General features: G+C 44.7%; 4 protein-coding genes across 4 annotated transcripts; 2 read left to right on the top strand and 2 right to left on the bottom strand.

Annotated features, from left to right (window-relative positions):
* Window positions 1–446: 446 nt before the first annotated feature.
* Window positions 447–2,104, top strand: T310_9627 (uncharacterized protein; the record flags this gene model as incomplete). Its single annotated transcript, XM_013467965.1, has 5 exons — window positions 447–916; window positions 1,021–1,143; window positions 1,238–1,292; window positions 1,345–1,484; window positions 1,636–2,104. 5 exons carry the CDS (start codon window positions 447–449, stop codon window positions 2,102–2,104), a joined length of 1,257 nt encoding a protein of 418 aa, XP_013323419.1.
* A 3,161-nt stretch (window positions 2,105–5,265) lies between these two features.
* Window positions 5,266–6,907, bottom strand: T310_9628 (uncharacterized protein; the record flags this gene model as incomplete). Its single annotated transcript, XM_013467966.1, has 2 exons — window positions 5,266–6,793; window positions 6,885–6,907. The coding sequence occupies 2 exons, from the start codon at window positions 6,905–6,907 to the stop codon at window positions 5,266–5,268; spliced, it is 1,551 nt and encodes a 516-aa protein (XP_013323420.1).
* A 906-nt stretch (window positions 6,908–7,813) lies between these two features.
* T310_9629 (Splicing factor 3b, subunit 2) lies at window positions 7,814–9,543 on the bottom strand (the record flags this gene model as incomplete). The annotated part of the gene is made up of 2 exons (XM_013467967.1): window positions 7,814–9,418; window positions 9,472–9,543. 2 exons carry the CDS (start codon window positions 9,541–9,543, stop codon window positions 7,814–7,816), a joined length of 1,677 nt encoding a protein of 558 aa, XP_013323421.1.
* Window positions 9,544–10,454: 911 nt separating this feature from the next.
* T310_9630 (Nucleolar RNAse III) lies at window positions 10,455–11,924 on the top strand (the record flags this gene model as incomplete). The annotated part of the gene is made up of 3 exons (XM_013467968.1): window positions 10,455–10,592; window positions 10,721–10,804; window positions 10,857–11,924. The coding sequence occupies 3 exons, from the start codon at window positions 10,455–10,457 to the stop codon at window positions 11,922–11,924; spliced, it is 1,290 nt and encodes a 429-aa protein (XP_013323422.1).
* Window positions 11,925–12,366: the final 442 nt, after the last annotated feature.

Raw genomic sequence — 12,366 nt, forward strand, 5'->3', positions numbered from 1 at the left:
ATTTAACATAGTCCTGTGTCCCTTTTCTGAGCTGACCGCCATACTCCGTGCTTTCAACTTGGCCTCGCCCTGACGGGAAGAAAAAACAGTTCCATTGCCTTGGTATTCTAACCGGGCATTAGGGAAAAAAAAAGAGAGAGGATTTCAGGGAAAGATTGGTGTGCATTATTGTATTTGTTTTCGAACTACGAAAGAGAAAGAGAGTTCTTTTTATGTTTTGCCCTCTCCGCGTCACTTCTGTCATTCATTAATTGCCCTTTACTTCAGCTGCAATTCTTCAACAATTACAAAAGCAGCGATCTTAGCAGAGAAAAGGCCTTACCTCTTTGCCAGAGAAAGTTGTCGACACTTCCCCTTTTCTTGTCATTTTTATAGCCAACGGTCATTTCCTTCAATGAGTGGTTTGCATCCGGTTTGTCTGGTGAAAACAATCTATCTTTGTCATTATGAATGGTTATAGGAGACGCAGCCCCCACGAGCATAACGGTTACGCTACCGATCATCAGATCCCAATGGCGGAATGTTATGAAGGTTCTGCAAATGACTTTGGCTATCATGCCCCAAATCCATACGGCATCCCCCACCATCCTTTTGGTTCTTATGCACCCCAGTTTGCTTCATGTTATGCTCAGTCAACTTCAGTTGGCGGGCAAAACTCCGAAATGCGTTCGCCTCTCGGTCAAATATCAGCACATCATCAGACTCTTGTTCAGGACTCATCTTATCGACAACAGCGTTGTGTGAGTCCTTCGAGATATCCGGATGCGACACGGTTGATTTCAATATGTGACATGTTCCCTGAGACCGAGGTTGAAAGTCAAGAGTCTCCAAATGAAGATACCATGCTGTCAGAGCCAGTTATACCTCCATTGGAAGGGTTTCCAGATGTTCGAGAATTTGATCAACTTATGCAAAGGTGACTATCTGATTGATTCTCTTTCTTTCTCTTTTTTGTTTGTCGTGTCTTGGAATTCCTGCTTCCCTCATAGCTACTCACTGGCTTACAAGATAACCATCTAGCTATGTCAATGATTTATCCATCAAGAAACAGGATAAGGCATTGATCCATGCCAAAAGAGCACGCAACATCAAGACGGTGCTGGTTGACCCAAAAGATACCGCTGTTGAATCAGCTCAATTCAGGTGCGGTGTCATTCTTGTGCATTCGTTTATCGAGTGCATTAACCTCTGTAACCGGTTTTCTGAGTCAATGGATGGCGCTGAGTTCAGTATTTAGGTTTTGGGTCAAAAAGATGTTCAAACTTCAACCAGATGATGGTCGAACACCAGATGTATGTATCAAAACATACGTCAGAAATTTTGCACTATCTGACCTGGTCCTAGTCCGAAAAATTGATCTGTCATGAAGGAAAACCAGTTGCAATTCGAGAAAAACTTTTCAAGATCCTAACCAAAGCGCATCAACAATGCCAGCACGGCGGAAGAGACAAAACCTCAGCCCAAGTCCGTCAGATATACTCATGGTAAGGGATCATGTTATTGTCGTGATAGCATAGAGCTACTGATCCATTCGCGATCTGGCACTCTGTCACGTTACTGCCGTTTTATCAACTTTGTCTCATCCCATGTCTACTCTATTTGTTCGACGTCACTGACAGCAAAAAAAAATACCAGGGTACCTAAAGAGCTCATTTCCCGCTTCGTTAAGATATGTCCAACATGTCAGGTTCGCCGTGGGGGGTTGCATTTAACACCTCCTAATTCGCGAAGAGGCTCGCCTCGCCTTGAGGCAACCTTGCCTTCGCCAAAGCTTTTGTCACCACCTCCTCCACTTCCTGATCCTACGTATAGACGGAAATCTACATACAGTCTTCCGGGTTCTTCAGAGAGGTCACAGGCGGATGGCTTCGCTCAAGGTCACGTTGCCTGGACAGACAGTCCTGCCCACCTTCATAGCCAACTGCATCTAAGTTCCAGGCCGTTCAATCATTTCACTATACCACCAGCTGGTCTCCTCACTGACCTTTCGTCATCGACATCATCAAACGCATTAGTGGATGAAACGTCAACTTCTTCGACTCAGGTCAATTACAATTCTGGTTACATGCGCACGCACGGAAGTACTCGGTATCATGGTTATTGACGTTCATGCATTTGGATGCCTGTGTGATATTTTACATGAGAAGAGTCTTACACTCGTATGAGGTCAGAGATACCCTTTCTTTTCTCTGTATGGGTACCATCTCGAAACAGATATTATTCCGAGACTCCGATTCATATCGTCAAAGTCCACATGTGATAATATCTCTCTATCTTCAATGTCTCACGTTCTGCTTTATCTTGGCCTGGTATGAGTAAATTTTGGTTTTTTTTTCTCTCTCTCTGCGTGTGTGTGCATTTCGTAGTGAATGGTGGTAAGAAAGTCGAGTGTCTATAAAAAAGCTCTTTACTCAAAAGCCTGAGATCACTTGCATCATTTGTCTTTCATTGGCTTGGGGCGCGAGATTATGATTTGAAGTAGAAGTAACAGCAATGTCTTTAGACTTTCCGGAAGTACTGTTTGATACGTTTACTACATGCTATATATTCCTTGCTAGTATACTGTATTTCTTACTGTAATATCTCTTGTCGATGTGTAGCCTCTGTGATCCCTCAATAATGCACAATATATACCACCTGTTTATATTCAGAGATCATGCAAAAATGGTGAATTCAACAAAGAATATTACCCTTAATGATATCGCTTCATTTTAACTGCTTTGATTGACACCCGTCTCAATGGCCAAAATGAGATATCCATATGCTCACATGTACATACATACAATAAGTATTGATATCATTCAGAATGTGTGGTTCTTATACTAGAGTATGATGTTTAAACACATTTGGGGTTTATATGGTAAAAAAAAAGCACTGTGGTTATACAATACTGGACCAGTGTCAAATGTTTCGTCTATAGAAGAATACGTTTATTATTAGTAAGACCACGTTTGCCTAATTCGAATACAGTAGTTCATCGGCCAGTGTATTATATTTGTCTCCTCCATGTTAATTGATGACAACAATGACTTGGGCTTTTTCCCTGAAAGACTGTATATAGTACAGGTGGGTTATGACTTATGTTACAGCCTAGTCAACTGTGGAATACCTATGAGAAGCTAAATCTAGAGTATCAATTCCCCATTGACCCGATTGACATATGTTCTTCCGCCTGAGAAACATGCATCTTAAATCTCTAAGAAAGCTCCGTTAAACATTGTTGCAACGCGAAAGTTCACCAATCAGAAACACTTATTCTGCAGCGAAAAACATAACCATAAAGACACGTGAAACATATTTGAGACAGCAAAAAGGAACCATCACAAGGCTGCTCGGTTGATTATTTCCAATCCGTTCGAAAATGGGTTACAGCAATAAAGTGGCGGACGCAATTGGCAGTCATCAATCCAATGGGACCAATCGCCTGCTTGCTTGCTTGCAGTGCTAATATGTCATTTGAGGCGACCCCAGAGCTCAGGTCGCATGGGACGCAATGCACAAAGCCAATTAAAAGAGGATTAATTGCATGTCCTGATTTCTATATTAGAAACCGAAAGGCCCAGCATATTCTATGGTCGCTTGAAAAGTCGTGACAAATAGTAATACACATACTATAAAAGGGCAACACAGAGAACACACTCTCGGTCGAGAACATGTAGGTGTCCAGGGAAGGTTTCTCAATACCGTCCTTTATAACTGGACGCGAATCTCTTTATACATCCCGAGTCGTTTCACACTGGGAGTGAGAATTTTTTCCCTTTCATAACTCTGGAGTATGGTAAGTAAAGGTTTTAATTTAAAACGAAGCAGTTGGGGTTCACATACTTTGTGTAGTAGATATAAAAGAAGTCTGAATAGAGTACGGTCTGGATGATGCCCGCTATGACTGGAATGGGATGAAAATAGTTCTCGGTGAAGTAACGATAGATCCAGTTTGGAATGTATAGCGCTCGATAAAGCCCTAGTGCAAAGAGATAATGTGTGGTGATAGTATCTGCCTCGCCAGTGCGTTGCAACATGAACAGTTGGGGGAGGATAGCAACGGACTCAAGCCAGATAGAAAATGTCCAAAGAATCTGTCGCAGGTCAGAGGTCATTCAAGCCTTCAAAATATCATATACCAGGTCATTGGCAGCTCACTTCAGAGATAGAATATCGCTCGGGAAATAAAATTGCTAAAAGCGCGCTGAAACCAAGAAGGTATTGAACCTTGAAGGTATCAAGATTGGGGTCGTGAGTAGGCTTATAGTCATTGAGCATGAGATAAATCGTATATGTCGAAGACCCTATGAAGAGGATCTTAAATATGGTGTTATAGGCAGAGTCTGTGAACGTCCAAAAGAGGTCTGTAATGGCGCAAAGATAAGTACCAGAAGAAAGGCACAAGTTGATTGAGGGCTGACCTAAATATCGGGTTACAAAAACTATCAAATACAGAGCCTGTGATTTGAAAGAGAGGCCGGAACAGCTCTATTGGTCTGATTAGACAAATTTCAGAATCACTAACAGAGTTGGGCAATGTACTTACACTAGAAGACTTCATCTTGTGAAGGAGGATAAAAATGGATGTTAAGTGGGAAAAATCCGCTGGATTCATGCCAATCAGCACACCATTTCCATAAGTGCAGACTCGAGATGTTGATATTATACGGCGACATCCTACCTAAAAGCCTGAAGATATTCATGGTGATAGTCACAGACTGGTACACGAATATACGATGAAACCGAGTTAATTAGAAGTAGAGAGAGCTTGTTCCCGAATCCGCAATTCCACTAGAAGATGTAATCGCCATAAACTCGCTGCAGGAAGGTTGCTTATCGAGTATGAAGCTTGAAGCTTACCTTTTTCTTGGAGGGGATGGAAAGATTTGTTGACACGCAGCCTTAACAAAGCGAACCAAAGACGCGAGGGGAGGAGCATCGGAACGCGCGCTGCTAAGCCCCACAGCAAAAAAGCATCCTAGGCTCAACTTGTACTGGCGTAATACGGAGTATAAATAATACTCGCATGATTGACAGCCCGAGGCAGAACCTGAAAAGATTTGCCCCTCTATAGACCATACGAGTTCTCGATGCTTGCTTGCATCTCTAGAGCATTTATTTGGTGCTTGTAGCTCAGGAAATACATCTGCGCACTAAAAATGGCACCCTGTATTTGGTCAAAACTCATACATCATAAATACTAATAACAATAAGACTTCAATGGCGATGACAGCTGTCTGTCTGGAGGAAGATGGACTGCAGAGTACAGCGAGTTTATATAGCCTAGAATGCGGCGCTTCCTTCCAGACTCTCACCCTCAGCCATCCGTTGAAGATGACCTTCGGCGAGTTCGCTCTTTAGTGCATTTGTCATGCTTTCTCTATCCAGTCTGTTCCAGTCTTTCAGGCCGATCCTCTTTAGCTGTTGTTTCTCCATAACTTGCTCAAGCAACTTCTCCCTGTCGGCTTCAAGTTGTGCAAGTCGCCTCTCGGTTACAGGATCCAATACTGAAGGCAAGATTTTACCGCCTGCGGTGATGGCGGGGAGTCCGGAAAGATGATTAACGGCTCGCTGATTGCGGGAATTTGTGGCAGGCGTACTGATATTATGCCGATAAGAATGCCGGTGCGGATCATGACTAGAATGCGCCTGCAGGAAACTATTTCGAGGCCCTATTGGAGGCCCATGATGACCAGATGGTCCGGGTCCTCGACGTGTCGCAACGTTTCCAGCCCAAGGAGAATCTCGATGGTTAAAACTGGGCCCTCCGCGTGGCCTGGTTGGAGCAGAAAGTAAAGAAATACTGGATCCACGGCTCTGTATAGATGCGAACGCATTTCCGTTCGACGACGTGTCCTGCGACGTAGTATGGTTGCGCGAAATACCTGGTGATTGAGTTTTTGGTTGCTGCTGCTCATGTGAGGGAAACGACTCTGCGGATAATTGCGGAGATCCAGCCCGCAGCGCTGCATTAGAATCCGAAACTCTGCTCTTCTCTTGGCTTTCCGCAGAAGTATTTTCCTTTTCACTGAAGGGGGAGACTTTCTTCTCATCGCGCATAGGAGAAGCTGGAACTCGAATATGAGATTTTTCTTGAACTGAAGCAAGCGGGACCGAAGACCTAGATTCACTATCGAGATGAGTTGGGGGGGAAGATCGTCGCGATGTAGATGCAGAACCCTGAACAGAAGCATGTGCAGACGAAACTGGCTGCGAAGGCGACGGTGTATGTCTCCTGGAGATGCTGTCCGGATAGTGCTTAGGATATACTTCACGGCGGATTGGGCTCCGTGAACGACGCAGAAGTGTGCTATTGGATTCACTTTCGTGAAGAGTGCTTTGTCTTCGAGGCGGCGAAGCCCTCTGGTACTTATGCGGTGGAGGTGGGGATTGATCTCTCCTAGGAGACCTAGATACATATCCGGTTCGAGACGGATCACGGAAAAGTCTTGAAGAGGACCTGGACGGAGACTCCCGTGGGGATCGCTGTCTATACGGCGATTTAGAGCGCCAAGAGGACCCGGGAGGAGATCTTGGCCGTTCTCGTCGTGGTAGATCCTGTCTCAAAGGTGAACGTGTTCTTCGATACGGGCGATACGGAGGGCTGCGAGAAGCGCGACGCGAAGACACAGGTGACCGACTCCGTGCTCGATTAGAATGACGGTTGTTATGCGGTACCCATGTATCAGCGACTTGACGAGGAGATCGATTGCGAGGCGGAGACCGAGCACGCCGAACATGGCTGCGAGAACGTGAGCGACCTGTTCTCTCTGATGGGCGATAACTCTCTCCACCTCGACGATCATCGAATCTGACATGTAAAACTCACATTAGTGTTTGTTCTGAAAAAAAAAAAGTATCGAGAAAATGGGTTCAGAAAATTTGAACACCAGAAGACGAACCTTCTACCGCGGTCACGATCCATTATCATATTGCAAAGGGATCCGGGACGATGCAAAGTATGCGAGGGACAAACCCGATGAGTGTGTAAAGGTAATCGGTAATTCTCTCATGTGAATCAGCTCTTGATCCGTTTGGGAATATCACAGGTGCAAACGGACAGTCAATAAATTTCCAGCAAGTACTCTGTACCTAGGTACGGAGTACCTATGAGTAAATGGCCATGACGTTGAACTCCGCAGATTAGGCTTAACTATTTATGGCTTAGGTGATCTGTGTCCGGAGCGGGTCCTGTGGCGGGCCCTGTGGCGGGCCCTCTCACTCCATACTAAGGTAGGTACTAGGACTGTATGGAACTAAAGAAGGTAGGAGGTATCTACGGAATATACTCTGTACGGAGTTGCATGCTAACCCTGGATTATTATATTGATGGAACTGTTGGGATGTTTCCCCTTCTGGTCAGTCTGGTGCCCTCACTTGAGTCACTTCACTTGGAGCCCTAGTCATGAATATTTTCAAAGTACCTACTCCTAGAAATCAAGGTTTCTCCTTTCGTAAATAATGTCATGCTAGTATGAGTGTGTCTAGACTCTTAGCTTCCTATTTACCTACCTATGGGTATCAGAAACTAGAGAAACAGCAGGTACCTACCTAAGGTATCTACCTCTAAAGCTTCAGCAATAGTAATAGTACGTTAAGATAACGCCAGTTAAAAGAGTAGCCGGAACCTCAGATAAGCCTTCTATTCTAGTACTTAGGTGCCAGGGTTAAATCCTTGAAGCAGACTGTCTTCATCTCAGGACATGTGCTATGGATACAAGACGATTGTGTGTATCAATACATCAAAATAAAAAACAGTAATGGGAATAAAGAAAACGTTTTTTATTTTATTTCTTCCTGCCCCATCATAAGATCCCTAGCAATGGCCATATCAGCGCTTACTGCGTTTTTCTTCCTCTTTTCGCAGTCTTTTGCGGCTCTCGTTTGCAATCATATCGCTGAGGTCTTCCTGAAAGCCCCAGTTCGAATGCTCCTGCTGTTTCTCTTGATCATATAAACTCTGAAGCTTCTCCTTGCTAATTCCATCATGACTCTGCAACATGTCGGGATCCATTGACACGTCAACATCGCCGGGCTTCTTCCGTTTGCGGGTCTCCTCATCAGCTCCAAGGACTGGAATATTATTCTCAACAGCCTTGAGATCATATACTCTATCACCGCCGAAAAATCCCTGGACTCGAGACTTCTGTTCTGGTATTACTTGATAGGCGGTCTTGGGCTGCGTAGATTCTTCGGTTTCCGTTCCCCGATGATGTTTGCGAACATCGAACTCCCCAGAAACACTCTCTGCCGTTCCAAACTCAGAAGGCACCGTGGACACAATACCACTCGGTGTCTCCAGACCGCTAGGCGTCTGCAAACCTTCACCAATATCCTCTTCTTCGGCTTCTTCTTCCTCTTCACTTTCTTCTTCTGACTCTTCCTCAGGTGGCTGCAACTCACCCCAGAGATCCTTCTCAACAGGCTCTCCTTGTTGCACATTTTGCTGAGTCTGGAGGACACCAAAAATGTCACCACCATATAGAGGTCTGTTGTGTTCATCAACTGGGGGCTTTCCATATCCACCTGGGTGATACCCCCAACTCGCACCAGGGGGTGGAGGTGCATTGAGTCCTGGGATTTTAAGTGCAGGATAGGAAGGTGGAGGGCCGAACCTTTGCTGATTGATCAGCCAAGGTGGTGGTGCCCCTGGTGGCATATTAAGCGCCTCCTTCAACTCATCGCTGAGTTCGCCAGGTCGCAGGTGCCGAAGGTTGGTTTCATATTCCTTGCCTTCGTAATAGACCTCTCCATAGCGGGTCAGTTCCGGCTTGGTCTGGAATCGGAAAAAAGCCTCATATAGTTTTTGATAGTCAATGTCTAGTCTACCCATCTTAGGCTGAACCCTCTCTCTTTGCTTCTGTTTTAAAGTCGCCTGTTCTTGTTTCTCCAGAGCCGCATCACGCATTTCTGAAATGCCAGTCTCTTGGATGAATTTTGGGAGAGCAAATGGCGGCTTCTCCACACCACGCTTGGAGGAGAGATATTCTCGCTTCAATGACCAGTGAGCAGGGACAGGAACTACGTTCCTATATGCCTTGATATGGACGAGAAGCCGTGGATCTGAAGCTGACGTGTCCGTCCACTCGACTATTTCTGGCTTTCGAACCAAGGCCTTTAGTTCTGCCACTGATATCTTATTCATTTCTTTTCGCTTTTTCTTAGACAACTTTGGCGCCTTCTCTTCCTCTTCATCTGGGATTTCATCGTCATCGTCAAAGTAGACCTGAGGCTTCTCGGGTTCTTTATCCAAGGTCTCCCCAGCACCGGGTTCGAATTTGCTAATAACATCCTTGTACATTTCCCACAAGGTATCATCTGTTTCTAGAGGGAGACTAGGTATTGAGTGATCGTCGTCCGTGTCGGGATTGGATATCGATGTTTCAGTCTTGCTAGACTCGCTTTCAGACGGATTATTCCTCGACTCATCTGCAGCCTGTGAACCTTGTCAGCACATATAACTTTCAGTGTAAAGTAGTATAAGCTTACAGCATGTCTTTTGGCTTTTCTTCTTGCTCTCTTGAGCTGGTTTTTAGTGAGCTTTGGCGCTACAGCCGGCATATTGCCAAGATAGCTGGATAGTGTGGTACAATGATACAGTAGTAGTTGCTGGAAGTTTCTGCAGTCGAGAAGGATAGAAGCAAGTGGTAATTAAGAAATGATTTCACTAGGAGCAAAAAGCGCCTTCTTAATAAGTGGTTGGATGATACCGAAATATTCATTTCAGGAGGGTACCATCAGCATGTCAGTTCCCGTTGCAGTCACGTGATTTCATTTGAAAACCCAGTACAATATCTACCTATGCAACCTAAGTGATGCTATCACAAAACAGGAATCCGTTCGTAAGATACAGTATATTGACTAAGGGAATAAGATGTGAGATTGAATGCCATATTTGAGCTGCAGAAAAAAAATTGTATACCAGTCTCCGGCAGACCGTCGACAATTCCATCCCCCAGCGCTCACCATGGTGTATGGAAACATTTGCTAGAAACCGATCACGTAGTTGAAATGTTGTACATCGATAAGATAATGTTGACCTTCACTTCTTCTTCTTTGCCGATCTCGATTCTTAAAGAGCGTTAGAGTTAAAATGACAAGTCCATATCAACTCTGAGCATTGGGAAACAAATACCTGCAGCTGTTCTCTTCTTTTTTGGCCTGCCCTTTCCTCGTAACTTCGCACTGGATAATTAATCATTAGCATGCTATAGATAAGCGGCAAGATGCCATCTCTCATACATTTGAATTGCTTCCTCTCGGTCATCTTCCGCTTCATCAAAGATCGTAAGTCCCAGAGGCCGATAAGTCTCTTGTAGGTCACGGAATGAGACAGTTTTCCTGGGATACCATGCAGCAAGTGCTGGTCCACGCAATCGTTGTCGCAAAACCTTATTCCCCAGCCGCAGCTGCTGTGGATTGAAAGTCGCAGAGAAAATCCGGCATTGAGCCTAGCGAGAACTGTCTTAGCAATGTCTTCTGAGAAAATATTCTCAATATGTAACATTGAGCAAACCTTCACAAGATCCAGTATTCGGGACTTAGACGCCATGATAGGAAAGAGTGTGGAAGCCCGTAACCCCGGGTTTGGCCAAGTCAAATTATACTCCGTAAGGTCTTTGCAGGCTCCGTAAAATCAGAGGATAATGCCATCACGTGATATAATTATGGAGTAGCAAATGGCAAGCACACACTCCATTAGATTACCTTTGTTAACGCAATATGTCCTTCTGAATAGTTTTCTATGAATATGGGTTCTAAGAGGAGCCATCCACAAATCGATTCGAATGATATCTCATCTAGTAAAGAAAAGAGAATCAAGGTGAGTACATCCTACTGATGTCCCAATGTTGACTACCGTCTGATCGATTTAGGTTGATCGCAATGCAGTAAACATAAAAAGCTCTTGTTTACGCGCCGATAGTGAAGAACCTCAAAATCAGGCTAAGGATCTTCTTGCACAGTTAGAGGAGCTTTCTGGAGAGCTCTTGAACCATCCACAAGCGCTTCAAGATTATCTTGGAGAGGCCGGTGGTTCCGACATCATAAAGGCAGCAAGGCAGCTGCAGAAAGCGATTAGTCAAGCCACCGTGGCTCAGGTTTCAGATTGTTCAATTACCTCTCCCAAGACTTGCAATGACGCCCTGCGGACAACTGAAACATCTAATTTGCCTCGTCTTCCTCCAGTTCATGACACTTCACTTGAGCATGCAGTGTTTACACATCCAGGCGTGGTCAAGAATTGCAGTGCACAACCATCGAGGGAAGTCAGTTATGACAGATTGGAAATCCTCGGTGATGCCTATGTGGAAACAATTGCGACTAGGCTTATTTGGGATCGTTTTCCCGGCCTTTCCTCTGGGCGTATGTCGCAAGTCCGCGAAGACTTGGTCAAAAATGAAACACTCGCTCATTATGCAGACTTGTATGGTTTTGACAAGAAAGTTGCCGTGCCACAGGATCATAGGAGTCAACCAAAGCGGTGGATGAAAACCAAAGCAGACGTTTTTGAGGCCTATGTTGCGGCTGTGATATTATCAGATCCAGTAAATGGTTACCAGGCGGCCGAAAGCTGGTTGGTGCAATTGTGGATGCCAAAGCTCTCTGAGGTAAAGCAGACACAACAAACGCTAAAGTCAAAGGAACTTCTAGCAAAGAAAATTATGGGCAAAGGGGTCAAGCTGAAGTATGTTGACGAACGACCACCAGAGCAGATGAAAGGAGGTATGCAAACATTCTTCATCGGTGTGTATCTCACAGGATGGGGGTGGAATAATCAACACTTGGGATCGGGTCATGGCCTCAATAAAGCGATTGCTGGAGATGAAGCAGCCCGCCAAGCTCTTCTGAACAAGCCATTGATAGACCAAATTGCGGCTGCAAAACATGCACATGATACCAGAATTAAGACGGGCTCATTAGAGCATGTGGGAGAGAATTAAGAAGCCGGGACATAGCCCTGGGCCCTCAAGTACCCACCAGCTATCTGACGAAGAATATTTACACCGAGATGGGTTACTACAGCCAGATTTTGACCAAGGGAGCTTGGGACCAAACAACTGCCCTCTTTTAATTAATACTGGATTCTGAAGAAATTGTGGAATGCTTGTAGATTTCAACTATCTACTCTATCTGAGATCACTTTTGTGCTCTGTGGCTAACTAAGCTTTTCTTACTTATCCTTTAGGATCTATTAGCATCTATTAGGAGTTGTTAGGTAAGGGCAGTAATATATTATTATTATTATTATTATTATTATTATTATTCTTCCATTTTAGAGAGCGTTTTTCAGTCAGAGACTATGCACGCTCTGCCTACCACCTAGGCAGTAGGGCTTAGTAGCTAATATCTATATACAGGTGGGTTATGCTATAGACCAGTCAA

The sequence above is a fragment of the Rasamsonia emersonii genome (genome assembly GCF_000968595.1).
Source record: "Rasamsonia emersonii CBS 393.64 chromosome Unknown ctg1118621762158, whole genome shotgun sequence".
Taxonomy (NCBI): Eukaryota; Fungi; Ascomycota; class Eurotiomycetes; order Eurotiales; family Trichocomaceae; genus Rasamsonia; species Rasamsonia emersonii.